Source organism: Erythrolamprus reginae, chromosome 1 (assembly GCF_031021105.1).
Source record: "Erythrolamprus reginae isolate rEryReg1 chromosome 1, rEryReg1.hap1, whole genome shotgun sequence".
NCBI classification, from domain to species: domain Eukaryota; kingdom Metazoa; phylum Chordata; class Lepidosauria; order Squamata; family Dipsadidae; genus Erythrolamprus; species Erythrolamprus reginae.
Genome location: NC_091950.1, coordinates 20,513,275 through 20,535,788, shown reverse-complemented (window position 1 = coordinate 20,535,788; position 22,514 = coordinate 20,513,275). Strand labels below are relative to the sequence as shown.

The 22,514-nt window shown below is 44.1% G+C and overlaps 2 protein-coding genes across 2 annotated transcripts in view; one reads left to right on the top strand and one right to left on the bottom strand.

The window, feature by feature from the left end:
• The window catches only part of LOC139164453 (A disintegrin and metalloproteinase with thrombospondin motifs 10-like), a 234,460-nt gene that overhangs the window by 130,269 nt on the left and 81,677 nt on the right, over positions 1-22,514 (bottom strand).
• The window catches only part of ZAP70 (zeta chain of T cell receptor associated protein kinase 70), a 58,157-nt gene that overhangs the window by 2,121 nt on the left and 33,522 nt on the right, over positions 1-22,514 (top strand). The window contains exons 2-3 of the mRNA XM_070732568.1: positions 10,048-10,498; positions 15,374-15,534. Of these exons, the coding sequence (XP_070588669.1) occupies positions 10,097-10,498; positions 15,374-15,534 (563 nt within the window). The 5' untranslated portion in view covers positions 10,048-10,096. The remainder of the gene's footprint in view (positions 1-10,047; positions 10,499-15,373; positions 15,535-22,514) is intronic.

The window sequence follows — 22,514 nt, the reverse complement described above, 5'->3', positions numbered from 1 at the left end:
GCCTTTCGCAAGAGCCTCAAGACCCATCTACGTTGCCAGGCACGAGGCAGCTAGATTGTGCCCCCTCCTTCTCTGGCCATTAAATGTTATGTGTGGATGTAATTGAGTAGATTGACTGCTTTTTAATGTGATGGGTTTTTAGTTTATAGTTTTTAATTATTAGATTTGTACACATATTGTTTCTTTGTTGTGTTCTGTGAGCTGCCCTGAGTCTTCAGAGAGGGGCGGCATACAAGTCTAATAGAGCCGGGGTGGCGCAGCAGGTAGAGTGCAGTACTGCAGGCCACTAAAGATTAATGCTAGATCTGCAGGTCAGCAGTTCATCACCAGCTCAAGGTTGACTCAGCCTCCCATCCTTCCGAGGTGGGTAAAATGAGGCCCCGGATTGTGGGGGCAATAGGCTGGCTCTGTTAAAAAGGGCCATTGCTAACATGTTGTAAGCCGCCCTGAGTCTAAGGAGAAGGGCAGCATAACAAATAAACAAATAAAGAAAGAAAGAAAAGAAAGAAAGAGAAAGAAAGAGAAAGAAAGAGAAAGAAAGAAAGAAAGAAAGAAAGAAAGAGTTGGAAGGGACCGGGGTGGATTATTCTAAACTGCTGCTACCGGTGCGCTGTGCATGCAGCATGAGGATTCTTGCCTACATGCGTGCATGCGCTACGCACACCTGCGTGCATGCATCCCCAGCGTGATTTGGATGCCCAAGATGGGTACCAAGATGCTAACTGAAGCGCACAAAATCGACAGAGTCAGCGCCATCTGATAATTTCTTGACCGTTTCGAAATGGAAGGCGAGGCTTTTCTCAACTGTATAGTGACAGGAGATTGGGGCTTATTGCCAGACTCCAGAGAGCCAGGTAAGGGTTCCCCTTCCCCAGCGCTCCCAGTGCACTCCCAATGACAGGTGTGGGCACGGTACAAGATTTGGCTTCTGCACATGCACAGGATGCCAAATCTTGTACGAGGACGCTCGTGTGTGAGATTTCACCAATTTTGGGCAATTTCTTTGCTTCCGTGCACGGAAGCAAAAAACACACGCATGCACAAGCAAAAAACCATCAAAAATCGGCAAAATCTTTTTTAAAAATTTTTAAAAATAGTTTTTATTTGAGATATTTACATATAAATGACATATACAGAACAATACACATACAAGACATTACATATCCCCCTTCCTCCCCGGCTGTCTCCCCGACAGCCTCATCCGATTCTCTTATACGGTCATGTTACCTGTAGTATATTATTCGGTTTAAAGTATAACCAATTTACTTAATTACAAACTTTTAACATGTGAATTTATTTATTTATCTATCTATCTATCTATCTATCTATCTATCTATCTATCTATCTATCTATCTATCTATCTATCTATTTATTAGATTTGTATGCCGCCCCTCTCCGTAGACTCAGGGCGGCTCACAACACAATAAATCAGTTCATGATAAATCTAATAATTTACAATTTAAAATATTTAAAAAACCCCATTATTAAGCAGACATACATACAAACATACCATACATAAATTATATAGGCCCCGGGGAAATATCTCAGTTCCCCCATGCCTGACGACAAAGGTGGGTTTTGAGGAGTTTACGAAAGGCAAGGAGGGTAGGGGCAGTTCTAATCTCTGGGGGGAGCTGGTTCCAGAGAGTCGGGGCCGCCACAGAGAAGGCTCTTCCCCTGGGGCCCGCCAATGGAAATTGTTTAGTTGACGGGACCCGGAGAAGGCCCACTCTGTGGGACCTAATCGGTCGCTGGGATTCGTGCAGCAGAAGGCGGTCTCGGAGGTATTCTGGTCCGATGCCATGAAGGGCTTTAAAGGTCATAACCAACACTTTGAATTGTGACCAGAAATTGATCGGCAACCAAGGCAGACTGCGGAGTGTTGGAGTAACATGGGCATACATCTTGTATCTTCCTGGTCTTTCAGCTCCAGTGTCAATTTATCTGCTTCTGCACAGTCTTAACATTTTTTAAATCAGATTTCTATCGTTTGGCAGTGCTTCATTGTTCCAAAACTGTGCTATACATATTCTTCTTGCAATTATCAAGTGCTGAATCAGATAGTAGTGTTCTTTTTTCATGGCTTCATTTCCAGTTTAATTTTAATTATTTCTTTTATCCAATTCTGTAATTTATACCAAATTTTCTTAATTAGTGGGCACGTCCCCCACATGTGAAAATACGCAGAGCTGCGTGCACGGGTCAATTTTCACTACCATTCTATAGAGTGGCCCGTACCCGCAGGAACCCATTACTGAAGAGAGCAAACATCAATCAAGACAGTGGCGCCATACCCATTCTCCTTTAGCCAAAACATCCAAAACTCAGCAATCGTTGACAAAAATCTTGGGCCCATCATGCACAAATCTTGGGCACCCATCACAGCAGAGTTCATGCCTTTAGCATTCAGGTAGTATATTATAGCGCATACTTCGCACTTGGAGGGAAATGGAATGAAGACGCTCATCTCTAATCTTCACCACAAAGCCAGTCAATTATCTACTGACCACTGACACTGCTTGTTCTCTTCCGCGACATGATAGTAATACCAACTTCCCTTGTGAACATTCCCTGCGAGAGCTATGTGCCTTGTAACCTCACTTTCTGGATAACCCTTGGATATTTCTCATTCTTTCCTGCCTGCCTGCCTGCTTGTCTAACTGCCTGCTTACCTGCCGATCTATTGATCTATCAATCTGCCGATCTGCCGATCTATCAATCTGTTGATCTATCAATCTGTCGATCTATCGATCATCTATCCAGTGGTGGGTTGCTCCAGGTTCGGCCTGGTTCTTAGAACTGGTAGTGCTGGCAGCGGGAGACTCCACCCACCCACTGGGAACTCTTCTAAGCAAGTGTGCGCAAGAACTAGTAGTAAAGGGTCTTAGAACCCACTACTGCTTCAATCCAGTGGCAGGCCACCATACCTGGCGCTCCCGCAATGTGTGTGTACCCAGTGTAGGATTTGGCTTCTGCGCATGCGCAGAAGCTGAATCTTGCACGATGACACATACACATGCAATTTTCGGGGGGGGGGGGGTGCTTCCACGCATGCACAGAAGCAAAAAGGCCTGGAAACCAGCAAGTAAGAAAGCTGCCACTCGTCCCTCTGCACCATTTGTGGTAGCTCTGCCACGAGCCGCACACCTGCTTGCCTGCTTCCCCTCGCTGCTCGTGGCGGCTCTGTCACAGGCAGGAGCGCAGCTCCGCCCACTCACCCGCTCCCCCTTGCTGCCACTTGTCCCGCTGTGCTGCTCACCGCTGCTAGCACCCCGACTTGCCTCGCTGCTCGTCCTGCCGTGAGCAGCCCATCCTGCCCACCCACCCCACCGCGCAGCTCGTGGCGGCTCTGCAGCTCATCGTGCAGCTCTGCCCGCTCTCCCATTTGGCCGGTTCCCCTTGCCCCCGCTTGTCTCCAGTGCTCACCTCCTGCAGGGGCCATAGCGCAGGGAGCAGGCCGGGTGGCCCCAACTCTGGCCACGTGGCTTGCTCTGTGCTCTCCTGCACTGTAGGCTTGTGGCCTGAGAGATCAAAGATCAGGCCATGTGGCCGGAGCTCGGGCAGGCCACTGTTGCCGCTGGCCCCAGCTGTCACTCTAGGTGCAGCAGGCAAAATCTCCTTCGGGCAGCAAAAATTGCTGGTTGCTTTGCTTCCGCGCATGCCGAACAACTAGTAATTTTTACCAGAATCACGCCAGCTGCCTACACGCTCCATTTCCACCATCGGAATGTTGTTCCCGGTATTCCAGTATGAGGCCCATTTCTGCTTGTATCTAACATCTATCTATCTATCTATCTATCTATCTATCTATCTATCTATCTATCTATCTATCTATCTATCTATCTATCTATCTATCTATCTATCTACCTCAGCGTTTCCCAACCGGTGTGCCGCGGCACACTAGTGTGCCGCGAGACACAGCCAGGTGTGCCGCGACAGTGACAGCTGGGCGGGGAGCTGCCGGTGCCTCCGACCTCCCGGCTCCTGCCCAATGCCGCGGTTTCTGGCGCTCTCCTGCTGCGCCCCAAAGAAGGAAGGCAGGAAGAAAGAGAGCTTCATTCTTCCTGCCTTTTTCCCGCCTTCAATGGCGTCGGCGGCAAGTGTCCTTTGGGGCCCGGTGGGAGGGCACTGGCAGCGGAAACAGGCTGCCGGCTGCAGCGGCCCCGGGCACCGTTCCCTGTAGGCTGCGCACGCCAACGCACCCCAAAATGCCCCCCGCGCACCCTTTTCCAGGGGCGCACAGGGAGCCGCGGCCACCCGCCCGCCTGCCCGATTTCCCTCCACCCGAGTGGGGAGGTGGATTCGCCGCCCCTGCCAGCCCAATTTCCCTCCAGTGGCTGGGGACGCGGATCCACCGCCCTCGCCAGCCCGATCTCCCTCCACCCGAGTGGGGAGATGGATTCGCCGCCCCCACCAGCCCGATCTCCCTCCAGTGGCTGGGGACGCGGATCCACCGCCCTCGCCAGCCCGATCTCCCTCCACCCGAGTGGGGAGGTGGATTCGCCGCCCCTGCCAGCCCAATTTCCCTCCAGTGGCTGGGGACGCGGATCCACCGCCCTCGCCAGCCCGATCTCCCTCCACCCGAGTGGGGAGATGGATTCGCCACCCCCGCCAGCCCGATCTCCCTCCAGTGGCTGGGGACGCGGATCCACCGCCCTCGCCAGCCCGATCTCCCTCCACCCGAGTGGGGAGGTGGATTCGCCGCCCCTGCCAGCCCAATTTCCCTCCAGTGGCTGGGGACGCGGATCCACCGCCCTCGCCAGCCCGATCTCCCTCCACCCGAGTGGGGAGGTGGATTCGCCGCCCCCGCCAGCCCGATCTCCCTCCAGTGGCTGGGGACGCGGATCCACCGCCCTCGCCAGCCCGATCTCCCTCCACCCGAGTGGGGAGGTGGATTCGCCGCCCCTGCCAGCCCAATTTCCCTCCAGTGGCTGGGGACGCGGATCCACCGCCCTCGCCAGCCCGATCTCCCTCCACCCGAGTGGGGAGGTGGATTCGCCGCCCCCGCCAGCCCGATCTCCCTCCAGTGGCTGGGGACGCGGATCCACCGCCCTCGCCAGCCCGATCTCCCTCCACCCGAGTGGGGAGGTGGATTCGCCGCCCCCGCCAGCCCAATTTCCCTCCAGTGGCTGATCTCCCTCCGTGTGGGGGGGGGGCGACGAACCGACGACCGGGGGCTGTCCGTCCGTGTTGGGTGGTGCAGGGCAGGCACAGGCAGCCCCAGGGGAGAACAAGGGAGGGAGAGAAAGGAAAGAGAGAGAAAGGGAGGGAGAGAAAATTGAATGAAGGAGGGAGAGAAAGAAAGAGTAAGAAGTAGAAAGGATAGAGAAAAAGGAAGAGAAAGGGAGGGGGAGAAAGGAAAGAGGGAGGAAGGGGGGAGAGAAAGAAGATATGAAGGAGGGAGAAAAAGAAAGAGAGATAGAAAGGAAAGAGGGAGAGAAAGGAATGAGAGAGAAAGGGAGGGAGAGAAAGGGAATGAAAGAGGCAGAAGGGGTGAGAGATAGAAAGGATAGACAGAAAGGGAGAGAAAGGAAAGAGAGAAAGGGAGGGAGAGGAAGGAAAGAGATGAGAGAGGAAGGAGGAGACAGAAAGAGAAGAAGGAAGAGAGAAAGAAAGAGGGATGGAGAGAGAAAGGAAGGAAGAGAGAGAAAGAGGGAGAGAGAAATAGAGCGAAAGGGAGGAAGAGAGATTCTTTTTATCCAAACTTTTTTTAGCGCCCCCCCCCAATGTTCCCCAGGATTTTGAAAATATGAAAAATGTGCCGCGGCTCCAAAAAGGTTGGGAAACACTGATCTACCTATCTAATCTATCTATCTCTATCTATCACATGTTTTTGCTGAATTTTTAAAATTAAGGGAGACTAGGATAGCACTATTTCGGCCTTGTTCTGGCCTCATCAGCTAGCCATACCCTTACCTGGATTTGATCCTGTAGCATCTGCCAGATAATTAACCTCTATGCCACAGCAACGGATCCCTTCAGCTTTGTACCAGGGAGGGGTTATATGTTTTTTCTGTCGGATCACCCTGGTATATTGAAGGAGCATCACAGTTCCTTTTTGCCTGTAGTAGGCCCAACCCAGGGTCATTTCAAGGCAGTTAATTTATTCATCTGTCTGTCTGTCTGTCTGTCTGTCTGTCTGTCTGTCTGTCTGTCTGTCTGTCTGTCTGTCTGTCTGTCTGTCTGTCTGTCTATCTATCTATCTCTAACTATTATCTATCTATCTTTCTATCATCTATCTATCTATCTATCTTTCTATCTATCTATCTCTATCTATCTATCTATCTATCTATCTATCTATCTATCTATCTCTATTATCTATCTATCGTTCTATCTATCTATTATCTGTCTGTCTGTCTGTCTGTCTATCTATCATCTATCAATCTTATTCTATATCTTATGAAATATTAAAAACAGTATAGAGGTAGTCATTGAGGCTCAGGTGGAGTTCCAAATGATGGGGGCAATGGCAGAGAAGGCTCTTTTCCTGGCTCTCAGATTGACAGCAGAAAAAAACCTCATGGTCCATCTAGTCTAGTCTGCCCTTATACTATTTCCTGTATTTTATCTTAGGATGGATATATGTTTATCCCAGACATGTTTAAATTCAGTTACTGTGGATTTACCAACTGTGTCTGCTGGAAGTTTGTTCCAAGCCTCTACTACTCTTTCAGTAAAATAATATTTTCTCATGTTACTTCTGATCTTTCCCCCAACTAACCTCAGATTGTGCCCCCTTGTTCTTGTGTTCACTTTCCTATTAAAAACACTTCCCTCCTGAACCTTATTTAACCCTTTAACATACTTAAATGTTTCGATCATGTCCCCCCTTTCCCTTCTGTCCTCCAGACTATACAGATTGAGTTCATGAAGTCTTTCCTGATACGTTTTATGCTTCAGACCTTCCACCATTCTTGTAGCCCGTCTTTGGACCCGTTCAATTTTATCAATCTCTTTTTGTAGGTGAGGTCTCCAGAAATGAACAGTATTCCAAATGTGGTCTCACCACATTTATTATTATTATTATTATTATTATTATTATTATTATTATTATTATTATTATTATTAAGATTTGTATGCCGCCCCTCTCCGAGAACTTGGGGCGGCTCACAACAATAATAACAAAGTACAAATCCAATATCTAAAAACACCATTTAAAAACTCTTATAATAAAATAATCACACAGTCCAGTCAAACCATACATAAAGCAGTAATTAGGGGAGGTGTCAATTTCCCCATGCCTGGTGGCAGAGGTGAGTTTTCAGCAACTTATGAAAGGCAAGGAGGGTGTGGGTGGTTCTGATCTCTGGGGGGAGTTGGTTGCAGAGGGCCGGGGTCACCACAGAGAAGGCCCTTCCCCTGGGCCCCGCCAGACGACATTGCTTAGTTAGACCCGGAGAAGGCCAACTCTGTGGGACCTAATTATATTTATTTATTCTTTTTATGTGCCGCTCACTCCAAACGGACTCTGAGTGGCTAACAATAGGAATAAATACAACAACAATAAAAACAGTCTGAGACACAGGATGTGGGATTTGAGCATGAAACCACGTCAATGTTTGCTGAGGATTTTAATTTGAGGAGATAAGCATTCCCTGTGTTTTCAACTATACCTCCACATCTGTCATTGATCAACTACAGCTTTATTACGACTGATAATATTGTTTCTTTAAGCCATCTGAGATAGAATATATTGGATAGAGTTTATGGGAAATAATGGAGTAGGTAGAATATAAGTAAAACATAAGCAAGTAAATTGAGAAAGATCTTATTTGTGGCTGAGGAAACAAAATTGCTTGCCCAGCACAGTAAGCTGCAATAATAATAATAATAATAATAATAATAATAATAATAATAATAATAATACAGAGATGGAATGGACCAGGGGTGGATTACTCTTTCCTGCTGCCACCAGTGCGCACAACATGAGGTTTCTTGTGTACATGCATGTGTGCGCTATGCATGCGCGCATGCATAGCTCCTGACCATACTTTGAGTGCCCAACATGGGTGCCCAAGATGCTTACTGAAGCATAGACATGATGCTGTGGCACAGATGATCCACTGGAACTTGTGCCGGAACTACCATTTACCAGTGGCAAAGAACTGGTGGGATCATAAGCCCGAAAAAGTGTTCGAAAATGAGCAAGCAAAACTACTGTGGGACTTCCGACTTCAGACTGACCGAATTCTGAAGCATAACACACCAGACATTGTGATCATGGAGAAAAAGAAAGTATGGGTCATCGACATCGCAATCCCAGGAGACAGCAGAATTGAGGAGAAGCAGCTAGAGAAATTAGTGAAATACGAAGATCTAAAAATCGAGCTGCAACGACTCTGGCATAAGCCAGTGAAAGTGATCCCAGTGGTACTTGGCACGCTGGGCGCAGTGCCAAAGGATCTCAACGGACATTTGAAAACCATCGGAATTGACAAAATCTCCATCTGTCACTTGCAAAAGGCCGCTTTACTGGGATCGGCAAACATAATTCGCCACTACATCACGCAGTCCTAGGTGCTTGGGAAGCGCCCGCCTGGTGATGAAATATGAAATCCAGCATAGTGATCTCGTTTGCTGTGTTGTACTGACATAATAATAATAATAATAATAATAATAATAATAATAATAATAATAAAAAATCTGAGAGATGCACATAGCTCTTTTTCTTCTCTGTGTCAACCAAACAGAATCTGCAGTGTTTATTGGCATTTAAAATAAAACGAGAGCATTTTTGCCTTCAATAATGTATGGCATTCCAAACAGCATTATGGGTTGGCCACTGCTGGGAAAAGAAATTTAGGATTGCACAGATACTTCTGCAAACACAGCAGAAGTCTATTTATGTATGTGACTTTTATTCAAAGTGATTGCATTTTGCTACTTTACAGGGATTTAAATAGATGGAAAATATCTATCCAGTAGTTGTAGCACGGAACCTCTATGAACAGAGTACTGTAGTGTAAATATAAGAGACTGGGTGTAAAAGAAGGGAGATACTTTTGTTGACCTGGTTCTGTGCTTTGCCTGCAGTTAGAACTGGAGTGTTTCAATCTCATTTAATAAGACTGGTTTTTTTTTTACATTTTATCATGCAGATCAACAAGAGGCAAATTATACAAACTGTTACTGAGATTTAAACTATCTGTATGTCTTTGCTCTTGCTTGAGGATTCCTTCACCGCAACAAATAACTTTTTTTCAATGTATTTGGGGGTAATTAGAATGTGTGAAATATTTTTTCTTTAGGGGGACAAAATCCAGACTCCCACTGAGACACAATCTACCTGCTCTGTTTACTTGCAGCCATCACTGGCTGGTTTCCTGCCACAATTTCCTGCTTAAAAATGTCACAAATGGCTGTTTTGACTTTGAAAAGAAGAGAGAGAAAAAATACTTTGGGTTTTAGGACCGGATGGTGATGAGGTGACAGTGTGTATGTCCTAACAAGCAGGTTATGCTTAAACCAGTTTCTTTAAAGTCTTTCGGTGTTTTAGACACTTGAGTCTGTCCACCATTTTCTCAATTTTCTCACTGAATAGTAGTAGTAATAACTTCTTTTTCTCTTTCTTTCTTTCTTTCTTTCTTTCTTTCTTTCTTTCTTTCTTTCTTTCTTCTTCTTCTTCTTCTCCTTCTTCCTCGTCCTCCTCCTCCTCCTATTATTCTTCTTCTTATCTTCTTCTTCTTCTTCTACTTCTCCTTCTTCCTCGTCCTCCTCCTATTCTTCTTCTTCTCCTTCTTCCTCGTCTTCCTCGTTGTTGTCGTCCTCCTCCTATTCTTCTTCTTCTTCTCCTCCTCCTTCTCCTTCTTCTCCTTCTTCTTCTTCTTGTCTTCGGAGAGGGGCGGCATACAAATCTAATAAATTATTATTATTATTATTATTATTATTATTATTATTATTATTATCATCATCATCATCATCATCGTCATCATCCATCATTCATTCATTGGGTGGGGCAAGATGTTAAAATTTCAATGGCCCCAGTTCCGCCAGCAGAGATGGATCTTTAAAAGTTTATTAATCGTGATGTTCACCTTTTTCTTTTAGACATCTTTAAACTACCGCACATTGTGGTGGCACCAGCAACGATCTCCAGATGCCCAACCCAGCCGCCCACCTGCCTTTCTACTTCGGCAGCATCTCCCGGACAGATGCAGAGGACCACCTCAAACTGGCAGGGATGGCGGACGGGCTATTCCTGCTGCGTCAGTGCCTTCGCAATCTTGGCGGCTACGTCCTCTCTGTGGTGCACAAACTCCTGTTCTACCATTATCCCATTGAGCGGCAGATGAACGGCACCTTCGCCATCTCTGGAGGGAAAGCGCACTGCGGCCCCGAAGAGCTCTGCGAATTTTATTCCAAGGATGCCGATGGACTTTGCTGTACTTTGCGGAAGCCTTGCAACCGTCCTAACGGCCTGGAACCCCAACCTGGGATTTTTGACAACATCCGGGAGAATATGGTCCGCGAATATGTCCGGCAAACGTGGAACTTGGAAGTATGATTTTATAATTTTGATTTTACTTTTCATTAGTTTATTTCTTTTTTATATATATGTTGCACAATTTCCCTTAGAGAGGGCTTAGAAAATCCGACGCCTATTGACAAAAGTAAATTTATTTATTTATTTATTGGATTTATTTATTTATTTTTGTATGCCGCCCCTCTCCGTAGACTCGGGGCGGCTAACAACAATAATAAAAACAGCATATAACAAATCTAATATTTAAAATAACTAAAAAAAACCCCTTATTAAAAACCAAACAAGCACACACACAAACATACCATGTATAAATTGTATAGGCCTAGGAGGAAAGGATATCTCAGTTCCCCCATGCCTGACAACAGAGGTGGGTTTTTAGGAGCTTATGAAAGGCGAGGAGGGTGGGGGCAATTCTGATCTCTGGGGGGGAGCTGGTTCCAGAGGGCCGGGGCCGCCACAGAGAAGGCTTTTCCTCTGGGTCCCGCCAGTCGACATTGTTTTGTCAACAGGACCCGGAGAAGGCCAACTCTGTGGGACCTAACTGGTCGCTGGGATTCGTGCAGCAGATTTCTATGCCACCCCTCTCCAAAGATTCGGCGTGGCTTACAACATATAATAAATACCAATAAAATACAATTAATTAACTAGATAACTAACCTAAAATGCCTAATATTTTAAAAATCAACCGTAGACATTCAGACCTCAGCCATATGTAACATTCATCGGCCAGAGGGCCTAAGATCTAATATTATTTATTGTTATTATTATTATTTATTAGATTTGTATGCCGCCCCTCTCCGAGGACTCGAAGCGGCCTGGCAATATAAATGAGTCTTAAGACTCTTACGGAAGGCGAGGAGGGTGGGGGCAGTACGAATTTCCAGGGGGAGCTGATTCCAGAGGGCTGAGGCCCCCACAGAGAAGGCTCTTCCCCCATTGTCTGGTTGACGGGACCTGGAGAAGGCTGACTCTGTGGGACCTAACTGGTTGCTGGGACTCATAAGGCAGATGTTCCCAGTAATATTCTATTTTGTTACAGTATACACACATATACACAGCCCCTGACACACACAAACACACACACGCACACGCACACAGAGGGAGGGAGAGACAGACAGACAGACAGAGACACAGATACGGACACACACATTAGAGGCTATGCACATTTTGAAAATGATTGTGAAAAACTCCTTTGAAAGTCAGACCAGCACAATTGCTCTTTGCTACCTATTAAAACCACGATGTCTTTTTTTCAGGTTTCTGAAACTGAAAAAAAATGACACGACTGTGTTAACAAACAGCAGCTGTGTTTGTGTATGAGGATCTGCTAATCAATTAAAATAGTGAAATAACTGAAATAAATGAGCCATTTCGGGGAGTAAAAAGGTTTAGGATGCTCCCTTCCAGTTAATCCTTGGCATTTGCCAAGTCCAGCTTCAATGGCACAGGTGGTCCTTCACTTATGATTACTTATTCAGCAACTGTTCAAAATTATGACAGCGCTGAAAGAGGTGGCTTATGGCAGTCTTTACGACTGTCACAGTCATAGTTCCCTCTAAGCTGAGCAGTGAGCAATCGCTCACTTAAAAATCATCATCAACTCAGAGTTTTCCAAACCTGCCCAGAAGCCGAGAGGGAAAGAGTGAGAGGGAAGGAGAGAGAGAGGAAGAGAGGAAGAGAGAGAAACAGATAGAAAAAAGAGGGGAAGGAAAAGAGAAAGAAAAAGAATGGGAGTAAGGAAGAGAGAAAGAAAATCAAAATCTAGTTTGAAACTAGCTCAACTATTTAAGTGGCATTTTGATATTGATAGAGTTGCCCTATTATGAGCTCACTGTTATAGACACACAGTACAGTACTGTATTTTATTTTGAAATTCTCTGAGGCAAAACAGGGTGGGTTTTTTATTTGTTTGTTTGTTTATTATTTCTGTGCTGCCCAGTCCCTGAAGGGACTGCCGCTCAGACACTATACTTTTCTGCCCACCCCCCCAAAAAATTACAGGGAACACTGGTCACAGTATCCCCATGGTAACATGAATGCAATCCATGTACTCAGGGATGGATTCCTGATTCCGCCGCTACCGATACGCTGCATGTGCAGCTTTGCTTCTGCTGCGTGTGTGCATGTGCCATCGCGCATACACAAGTGCCCACATCCATAATTCAATGCCTGGGATGGCGAAAATGGCCTCCCCTGCCCACCCAGAGGCCCTCTGGAGGCCTGAAACAGTCAATTTCCCAAACTCTGGTGGCCCTGGTAGGCCTGTTTTTCGCCCTTCCCAGGCTCCAGAGGCAAAAATGCCCTCCCAGAGCCTCTGGGTGAGCCAAAAACCATCTGGGCGGCACACACATGCACATTGGAGATGAGCTAGGGTAATGACTCATGTGCCATAGGTTCGCCATCACTGTTCTATGGCCATGATAGCGAACCTATGGCATGCGTGCCCAAAGTGGCATGGAAGTCATGTTGCCCAGCATGCGCAGCCGTGCCTGTTTGTCTTCCGGGTTTCTGGCACATGCGGTATTTGTGCATGACAATCAACTGTCCTTCCAGTGCAGCAGTGCCAAAAAAAGGCATGCACATGCATGCTGTCCTGTTGATTGTCAGAGGCGCATATGCACCAGAATCCAGAAGTTTGGCTTTTATGGAATGCAGCTATAATGAGTGCCGATTCTGTATAAGAATCAAACCATTCCAAAACATTGAATTTATATCTTTTGTTTAGGTTGAATTTATCATTCCTGGATATCCTTTCCTCTTTTGCACTGAATTTAACTGTAGAAATTAAACCGCCAGGTTTAGGGTTGACGGTAAATTAGTTTAGTACTGAAATATTCTTCTACGCTGTGCCCTACCACCACCCCACCTCCATTTTTTTGGGGGGAAAAATCAGATTGCAGAGGAAAACACTAGATTGAAATTTATCCATTTGTCCAAATATGCACTGCTAAAAAAATAAATAAAGGGAACACTTAAGCAGCACAATATAACTCCAAGTAAATCAAACTTCTGTGAAATCAAACTGTCCACTTAGGAAGCAACACTGATTGACAATAAATGTCACATGCTGTCAGCCCATTCAACTTTGTACAGAACAAAGTATTCAATGAGAATATTTCATTCATTCAGATCTAGGATGTGTTCTTTGAGTGTTTATTTTTTTGAGCAGTGTACTTTAGGCTGAAAAATGTGAAGTTTCCACTCAGTTGTTACAATAAGAAAGAAAGAAAGAAAGAAAGAAAGAAAGAAAGAAAGAAAGAAAGTAAGTAAGTAAGTAAGTAAGTAAGTAAGTAAGTAAGTAAGTAAGTAAGTAAGTAAGTAAGCCAACAAGCAAGCAAGCAAGCAAGCAAACAAACAAACAAACAAATACTTTATTGTCATTGTATGTATATACATACTGTAGTATACGCATACAATGACATTCACACGACGCCTAAAGACCAGTCCAATAACAATTTATTTTTTATATTTTTAATTTATTTATTTGTCATACAAATATAGTATTGTATTGTAGTATGTTTAACATAATATAAGTATAAAGTAGGGATAGAAAAGGTAAAAAGACATTAGGACAGGAACGGTAGGCACAAAGGTGCACTTATGCACGCCCCTTACAGACCTCTTAGAAAAGGGGAGAGGTCTATTGTAGATAGTGTAAGGTTGAAGATTTAGGGATTGGGGGAAATCCCAAAAAACATTCCCCACCCGCCACAAACTCACCACCTTGAACCACCCAAACATCTACACAACAGACCAAGTAATACTGTCCAACAACTCATTGATGGTGACCCTTTAGTTCATTGTTCATTGCGAGTATAGTTCTGGGATAAAAATGTGTCGTCCAAGTTTTATTTGTTCTGTATCTTCTGCCAGAAGGCAATAGTCGCCCCAAGTCTACGGAGAGGGGCAGCATACAAATCTAATAAATGGATGGATGGATGGATGGATGGATGGATGGATGGATGGATAGATAGATAGATAGATAGATAGATAGATAGATAGATAGATAGATAGATAGATAGATAGATAGATAGATAGATAGATATTGAACGGGTCCAAAGACGGGCTACAAGAATGGTGGAAGGTCTTAAGCATAAAACGTATCAGGAAAGACTTCATGAACTCAATCTGTATAGTCTGGAGGACAGAAGGGAAAGTGGGGACATGATCGAAACATTTAAATATGTTAAAGGGTTAAATAAGGTTCAGGAGGGAAGTGTTTTTAATAGGAAAGTGAACACAAGAACAAGGAGACACAATCTGAAATTAGTTGGGGGAAAGATCAAAAGCAACGTGAGAAAATATTATTTCACTGAAAGAGTAGTAGATCCTTGGAACAAACTTCCAGCAGACATGGTTGGTAAATCCACAGTAACTGAATTTAAACATGCCTGGGATAAACATATACCCATTGTAAGATAAAATACAGGAAATAGTATAAGGGCAGACTAGATGGACCATGAGGTCTTTTTCTGCTGTCAGTCTTCTATGTTTCTATGTTTCTAGATAGATAGATAGATAGATAGATAGATAGATAGATAGATAGATAGATAGATAGATAGATAGATAGATAGATAGATAGATAGTCCAAAAAGATTGTAAGCAGGATGAGAAGTCTCTGAGAATGTTGTGCACCTTCCTAGAACAGCGAGATGCGAAGATACCATCCAGGGTGGGTAGCTGGAGCCCAAAGATATTCTGGACCGTTTTAATGATTCTCTGTAGAGCTTTTTTAATCGGCTACAGAGCTGCTCTCATACCATGCAAGAATGCCGTATGTCTGGATACTCTCAATTGTGCTGCGATAGTAGGACAACGGTATCACCCATGCTTTAATCATTCCCCAAAATGCGAAAAATAATTTCTCTTCCCCTCTACTTTTCTTGATAGGGAGAAAATCTCGAAGTAGCAATCATAAGCCAAGCACCTCAAGTGGAGAAACTCCTGGCCACCACCGCTCATGAGAAAATGCCTTGGTACCATGGGCCCATCTCCCGAGAACAAGCTGAGAGCCGGCTCTATTCAGGAGCACAGCCTGATGGGAAATTCCTGTAAGCATTTAAGGATGAAATCCCCTTTATTTATTTGTTTGTTTGTTTGTTTTGTCAAGTACAGTGATACCTTGTCTTACAAACTTAATTGGTTCTGGGATGAGGTTCTTAAGGTGAAAAGTTTGTAAGACGAAACAATGTTTCCCATAGGAATCAATGGAAAAGCGATTAATGCGTGCAAGCCCAAAATTCACCCCTTTTGCCAGCCGAAACACCCATTTTTGTGCTGCTGGGATTCCCCTGAGGCTCCCCTCCATGGGAAACCCCACCTCCGGACTTCTGTGTTTTTGCGATGCTGCAGGGGAGTCCCAGCAGGGGAATCCCAGCATTGCAAAAATGAGCGCTTCGCTGGCAACGGAAGTCCGGAGGTGGGGTTTCCCAGTGAGGGGAGCATCAGTGAAATTGCAGCATCGCAAAAACACCGAAGTCCTCAAAACCCCACCTCTGGACCTCTGTGTTTTTGCGATGCTGCGATTTCACTGAGGCTCCCCTCGCTGGGAAACCCCACCTCTGGACTTCCGGTGCCAGCGAAGTGCCCGTTTTTGCGATGCTGGGATTCCCCTGCAGCATCACAAAAACATGGAAGTCCGGAGGGGTTTCCCATGGAGGGGAGCCTCAGGGGAATCCCAGCAGCAAAAAAACGGGTGCTTCGCTGGCAACAAAAGTCCAGAGGTGGGGCATCCCAGTGGTGGTGGTGGGTTTGTAAGGTGAAAATAGTTTGTAAGAAGAGGCAAAAAAATCTTAAATCCCGGGTTTGTATCTTGAAAAGTTTCTATGACGAGGCGTTTGTAAGACGAGGTATCACTGTACATATTGGGGGTATGTAAAGATATAATAATATTCATATACAGTAATCCCCTGCTACTTCACGGTTCATCTTTCACGGATTCGCTATTTCACGGGTTTTCAAAGGGGGCTTAAATCCATTAAAAATTTAAATCCATTAAAAATTCATAAAATTCTTCTACAGTACTACTGTATTCTATTAAAGAAACTGGTAGGCTATCGCATGTAGTTCCAGCTGAGAAACATTATAAAATGACTGTTTAATGCAAAGGGTGGGTTTTAAAAGTCCAAATACTCGTTAAATACATAAAAAAATATCTTTCCTCTACTTCACGGAAATTCATTTTCACGGGTGCTCTTGGAATGCATCCGCAGCGAAAAACATGATACTAGTAAAAAAAATTAAAAAGAAACATTAGGACAGCGGATGGAAGGCACGCTGGTACACCTATGCACGCCCCTTACTGACCTCTTAGGAATCGGGAGAGGTCAACAGTAGATAGCCTTAGGGTAAAGTTTGGGGGCTTAAGAGATGATACTACAGAGTCTGGTAGTGAGTTCCATGCATCAACTACTCGATTACTAAAGTCGGGCTTCCTGCAGTCAGGTTTGGAGCAGTTTGTATCTGTTGTGTGCTCATGTGTTGTTGTGGGTGAAGCTGAAGTAGTCATTGACAGGAAGGACATTGTAGCAGATGATTTTACGGGCTATGCTTAGATCGTGCTTCAGGCAACATAGTCCCAAGCTTTCTAAACCTAGGGTTGTAAGTCTAGTTGCATAGGGTATTCGGTTGCAGTGGAGAAGTGAAGGGCTCTTCTGGTAAAGTATGTCTGGACATTTTCTAGAGTGTTTATGTTCGAAATGCAGTGTAGATTCCAGACAGATGAGCTGTATTCAAGGATTGGTCTGGCAAAAGTTTTGCATGCTCTGCAGTTTCATATTTAAGACACACATTTGCACAGTCCACACACAGTAAAGACAATTAACCAGTGGAACAGCTTGTCTTCAGAAATCGTGGGTGTTCAATGAGAGGAGGTGTTTAAGAAGAGACTGGATAGTCACTTGCTGAGATTTATCTATCTATTTATTTATTCATTCATTCATTCATTCATTTATTAGATTTGTATGCCACCCGTCTCCGTAGACTCGGGGCGGCTCACAGCAACAACAAAACAATGTAAGAACAAATCTAATAATTTAAAAAACACTAAAAAACCCCATTATTAAAAGCAAACATACACACAACCACACCATGCATAAACTGTATAGGCCCGGGGGAGATGTCTCAATTCCCCCATGCCTGACGGCAGAGATGGGCTTTAAGGAGTTTGCGAAAGGCAAGGAGGGTGGGGGCAGTTCTAATCTCCGGGGGGAGCTGGTTCCAGAGGGTTGGGGCCGCCACAGAGAAGGCTCTTCCCCTGGGTCCCGCCAAATGACATTGTTTAGTCGATGGGACCCAGAGAAGGCCAACTCTGTGGGACCTAACCGGTCGCTGGGATTCGTGCGGCAGAAAGCGGTCCCGGAGATATTCTGGTCCGATGCCATGAAGGGCTTTATAGGTCATAACTATATCTTATGTAGTTTCTTCTCCGGCAATGTCACACTGCTAACTTACAAAACATTTGTTAGACCAATTCTGGAATACAGCTCACCTGTCTAGAACCCACATTGCATATTAGACATTAATGCAATCGAGAGAGTCCAGAAATATTTCACAAGAAGAGTCCTTCAGTCCTCCGCTCACAGCAAAATACCTTATTCCACCAGACTTGAAATACTGGGATTAAAAAATTTACAACTAAGTTGCCTCCGATCTGATCTAAATGTAGTTCATAAAATCATATACCAAAATGTCCTTCCTGTTAATGACTACTTTATCTTCAACCGCAGCAATACACGAGCACGTAACAGATTTAAACTTAATGTAAACTGCTCCAAACTCAACTGCAGAAAATCTGACTTCAGCAACAGAGTGATCAATGCCTGGGATGCACTACCTGACTGTGTGGTTTCTTCCCCAAACCCCAAAAACTTCAACCTTAGATAGTCTACAGTTGACCTCTCCCCGTTTCTAAGAGGTCTGTAAGGGGCGTGCATAAGCGCACTACTGTGCCTTCTGTCCCTGACCTACTGTCCTATTGTCCTCTTTTATCCTTAATTTTTACTTTATGGTATGCTTATACAAATTACTACTACCCAAACATATTTGACAAATAAATGAATAAGTAAAATTAAATATATTTGAATCAGTCGAAAAATGTCAAAATAATCCCTTAAAATCAGAATTTACTTCATAATAGTTTCTTAGCAATTGAAATCATTCCAATTTAAGATTTTGTTCTGTCGGGCTCTCTGGTAGACTTGTCCCAAAAATTCACAGGTACTGTACATATTTCAGACACATACACATTTGAATATTCAAAACAATGTTCTTTATAATGAAAAGTCACTTAAACCAAGCCCTCTTTTGGTATAGCAAAGAGCACTTGCCTCCAAACAAACTGGTAATTTGTACAAGTCCCTTATCAGTTCTGTGATACTTAGCTTGCAGCTGTGAGGCAGTATACAGTCCTTCTTCTTTCACAAAGTGAAACACACTTTGCTCTGGTTTAGTTTCAAAGCGGGGAAAAATCAGCACACAAAAGGTCAAAGTCAGTAAAGCAGTCACGAAACACAACAATCAGATAATCCTCCACAATGGCCAAACCCACAGGCTGCTATTTATAGCGGCCTCACTAATTACCACAGCCCCACCCAACCACAGGTGGCCTCATTTTCTTTGATAATAATCTCTCAGTTGTTGTTGCCCATGCATCGCTCTCCGCATGCGTGGCTGTATCATTAACTCTTGTTCCGAATCCAAGGAGGAGCTAGATAATTGATCTCCTTCTGAGCTGTCTGCCCCACTCTCCTCCTCCCTGTCACTCATGTCTTCTTGGTCAGAGGAGCCTTCATCAGCAGATTCTACCAGGGCAAAACAGGCCTGCAGCATGTGGATGTCTCCCCCACATCCACAGTCCTTGGGGCAGGAGCTGGGCCAGAGCTAACCACAACAAGATTTCAATCATATAAAAGCATCTTAACTTTTTACTACAGAAAACCGTGATATTCCAGGGTTTTGGAATGCACTATCATGCAATATCCGAGCCAGCTTCGTTAGTAGCTTTTTCAAAATATCAGTTACCAGGATTTGTAATGAAAATATACACCTCTGTTTTTATATATACAATTACTGTTTATACCATATTTATTTATATCATCAGGGAGCTGGTTTTCTAAAAATGGTCATGTTTTTCTAAAAACTGCTTTGGCAGACGTTTCTCAATAGTTTTTCTAGTGATTCTAATAAATCTCACTCTGTCAACAGTCAAAAATATCCCGAGAGCATCCAGTTCCAAGGCATTTAGAGAAACTCAAATGACAGGCCTGGAGGCATTTCATGGGAAATTAAATTTGAACTGAGAAATCACCATATCTAAAGTGGGCTTGTATATCTCTTTCACTGGAGAACCTCCCAATGCTTCCCAAGGAAGGGAGTGGAATTGATTAAGTTTGCATTTAAATGCAACTATATCTACCCTTATATTTTCAAAGAGATATACAGTAAACCAAAATATTCCATTTTTGCCCTCCATTATAGCAATAGCCGCAAGTCTTCAGAGAGGGGCGGCATAGAAATTAAATAATTAATAAATAAATAAATAAATAAATAAATAATTGAACAAGCCAACATACAAGATTCCTAGAGAAGCCCCAGGGAGGCTTCTCCCTGCCTTTTCTGGTTACAGTTTCGGAGGCTCGGGGTTTGTAAGTGGAAAATGGTTCTTGAGAAGAGGCAAAAAAATCTTGAACACCCGGTTCTTATCTAGAAAGTTTGTAAGTAGTGGCGTTTGTAGGTAGAGGTACCACTGGGGTGGGACTGTTTTTCCTCGCTGCTGGTTCGCTCCTTGTGTGCAGGCATGCGGGTGCTTTGTTCGGGTGTGAGTGCTTTTGTTTTGTACAGAATCAAAAAACAAGATGGCGACCCCTACGCTACCGCCGGAAGAGCCAGTTGTGGGCATGGGCAGGCCTGGGTTGCTGCCGGTTTTGGCAACCCAGACAGCCAAGTTACTGCCGGTTCCATAGAACCAGTCCAAACCGAGAGGAACCCACCTCTGATTTATATGCGTAATGCAAAGGGTCACGGCACAATTGTAACACGAGTCAAGAAAATGAGAAAAACCTTGTAAGGAAGAGATAAAACTCCATTTCCAAACACTGAAAGGTTTATTATTTGGTGCTTTTAAGATCTAACGATAGCACTAAACTCTAGGAGTAAATCGATGGCCCTACCGGAACATTTCTGGGGGTCTGCGTGCATGCTGGAGTGGGCAGGCACATGCACATAGGCCTGAGATTCCGCTTCTGCGCATGCGCTTAAAGCCAAATCTTGCATGAGGACACGCACGAGAGTGAGATTTCGGCAATTTTTGCCGATACTTTTGCTTCTGTTCATGTGCAGAAGCAAAAAAATCAGCAAAACACGTCAAAATCTTGCTCACATGAGCATCCTCACACAAGATTTGATTTTGGGCGCATGCGCAGAAGCTAAGTCTCACCGAGGACATGCAGCTGCTCAGGCATCCCCGATTTTACTACAACTCTATAGAGTGGTCCGCACCGGGATTGGCCCACCTCTGGCTTTACAGAGTGAGCATATTTCCCCCAACAATTTGGGGTCCTCATTTTACCCGGAAGGATGAGTCAACTTTGAGCCCGGTGAGATTTGAACTGCCAAATTGCAGGCAGTCGGCAGTCAGCAGAAATAGCCTGCAATACTGCACTCTAACCACTGCGCCACCTTGGCTCATTATGTTAAAATCTTATTCATGTGCAGTCTTAACATTAAAACTTTATGTCTGGAATGTTTTTGCCTGCCACAGACATACATGATTGGTGCCATACTGTAACCTTGCTAAGCATGGAATACAGTGTTCCCTCGATTTTCGCGGGGCATGCATTCCGAGACCGCCCGCGAAAGTCGAATTTCCGCAAAATAGAGATGGCTGCATAGCTAGAGGTATAACAAGCAGGAAGAGGGAGATTGTGATCCCCTTATATAGAGCGCTGGTGAGACCACATTTGGAATACTGTGTTCAGTTCTGGAGACCTCACCTACAAAAAGATATTGACAAAATTGAACGGGTCCAAAGACGGGCTACAAGAATGGTGGAAGGTCTTAAGCATAAAACGTATCAGGAAAGACTTAATGAACTCAATCTGTATAGTCTGGAGGACAGAAGGAAAAGGGGGGACATGATCGAAACATTTAAATATGTTAAAGGGTTAAATAAGGTTCAGGAGGGAAGTGTTTTTAATAGGAAAGTGAACACAAGAACAAGGGGACACAATCTGAAGTTAGTTGGGGGAAAGATCAAAGGCAACATGAGAAAATATTATTTTACTGAAAGAGTAGTAGATCCTTGGAACAAACTTCCAGCAGACGTGGTTGGTAAATCCACAGTAACTGAATTTAAACATGCCTGGGATAAACATATATCCATTGTAAGATAAAATACAGGAAATAGTATAAGGGCAGATTAGATGGACCATGAGGTCTTTTTCTGCCGTCAGTCTTCTATGTTTCTAAATACACCATTTTTGGCTATGGACAGTATCACAAGCCTTCCCTTAACACTTTAAACTCCTAAATTACCATTTCCCATTCCCTTAACAACCATTTACTCACCATTATTACTGATACTCACCATTGAATAAGACACTTAGTGATCCTGATATTTATAAACATAATTACTTATTAATAATAATTATTTTTTGTTATTTATTTGCAAAAATTATTAGTTTGGCGATGACATATGATGTCATCGGGTGGGAAAAACCGTGGTATAGAAAAACAACCGTATTTTTTAATTAATATTTTTTGAAAAACCGTGGTATAGGCTATTCGCGAAGTTCGAACCCGCGAAAATCAAGGGAACACTGTATATAATTTATTTATTTATTAGTTTAATTTATATGCTGCCCAACTCCTGAATGTGTGGTCCTTGGTGCTCTTAGAACTTGGTTGTTTTATTGCAACATATATTTCATTATTAAACTAGGGGACATTGTTGTTGTTGTTGTTGTTATTATTATTATTATTATTATTATTATTATTATTATTAATTAGATTTGTATGCCACCTCTCTCCGTAG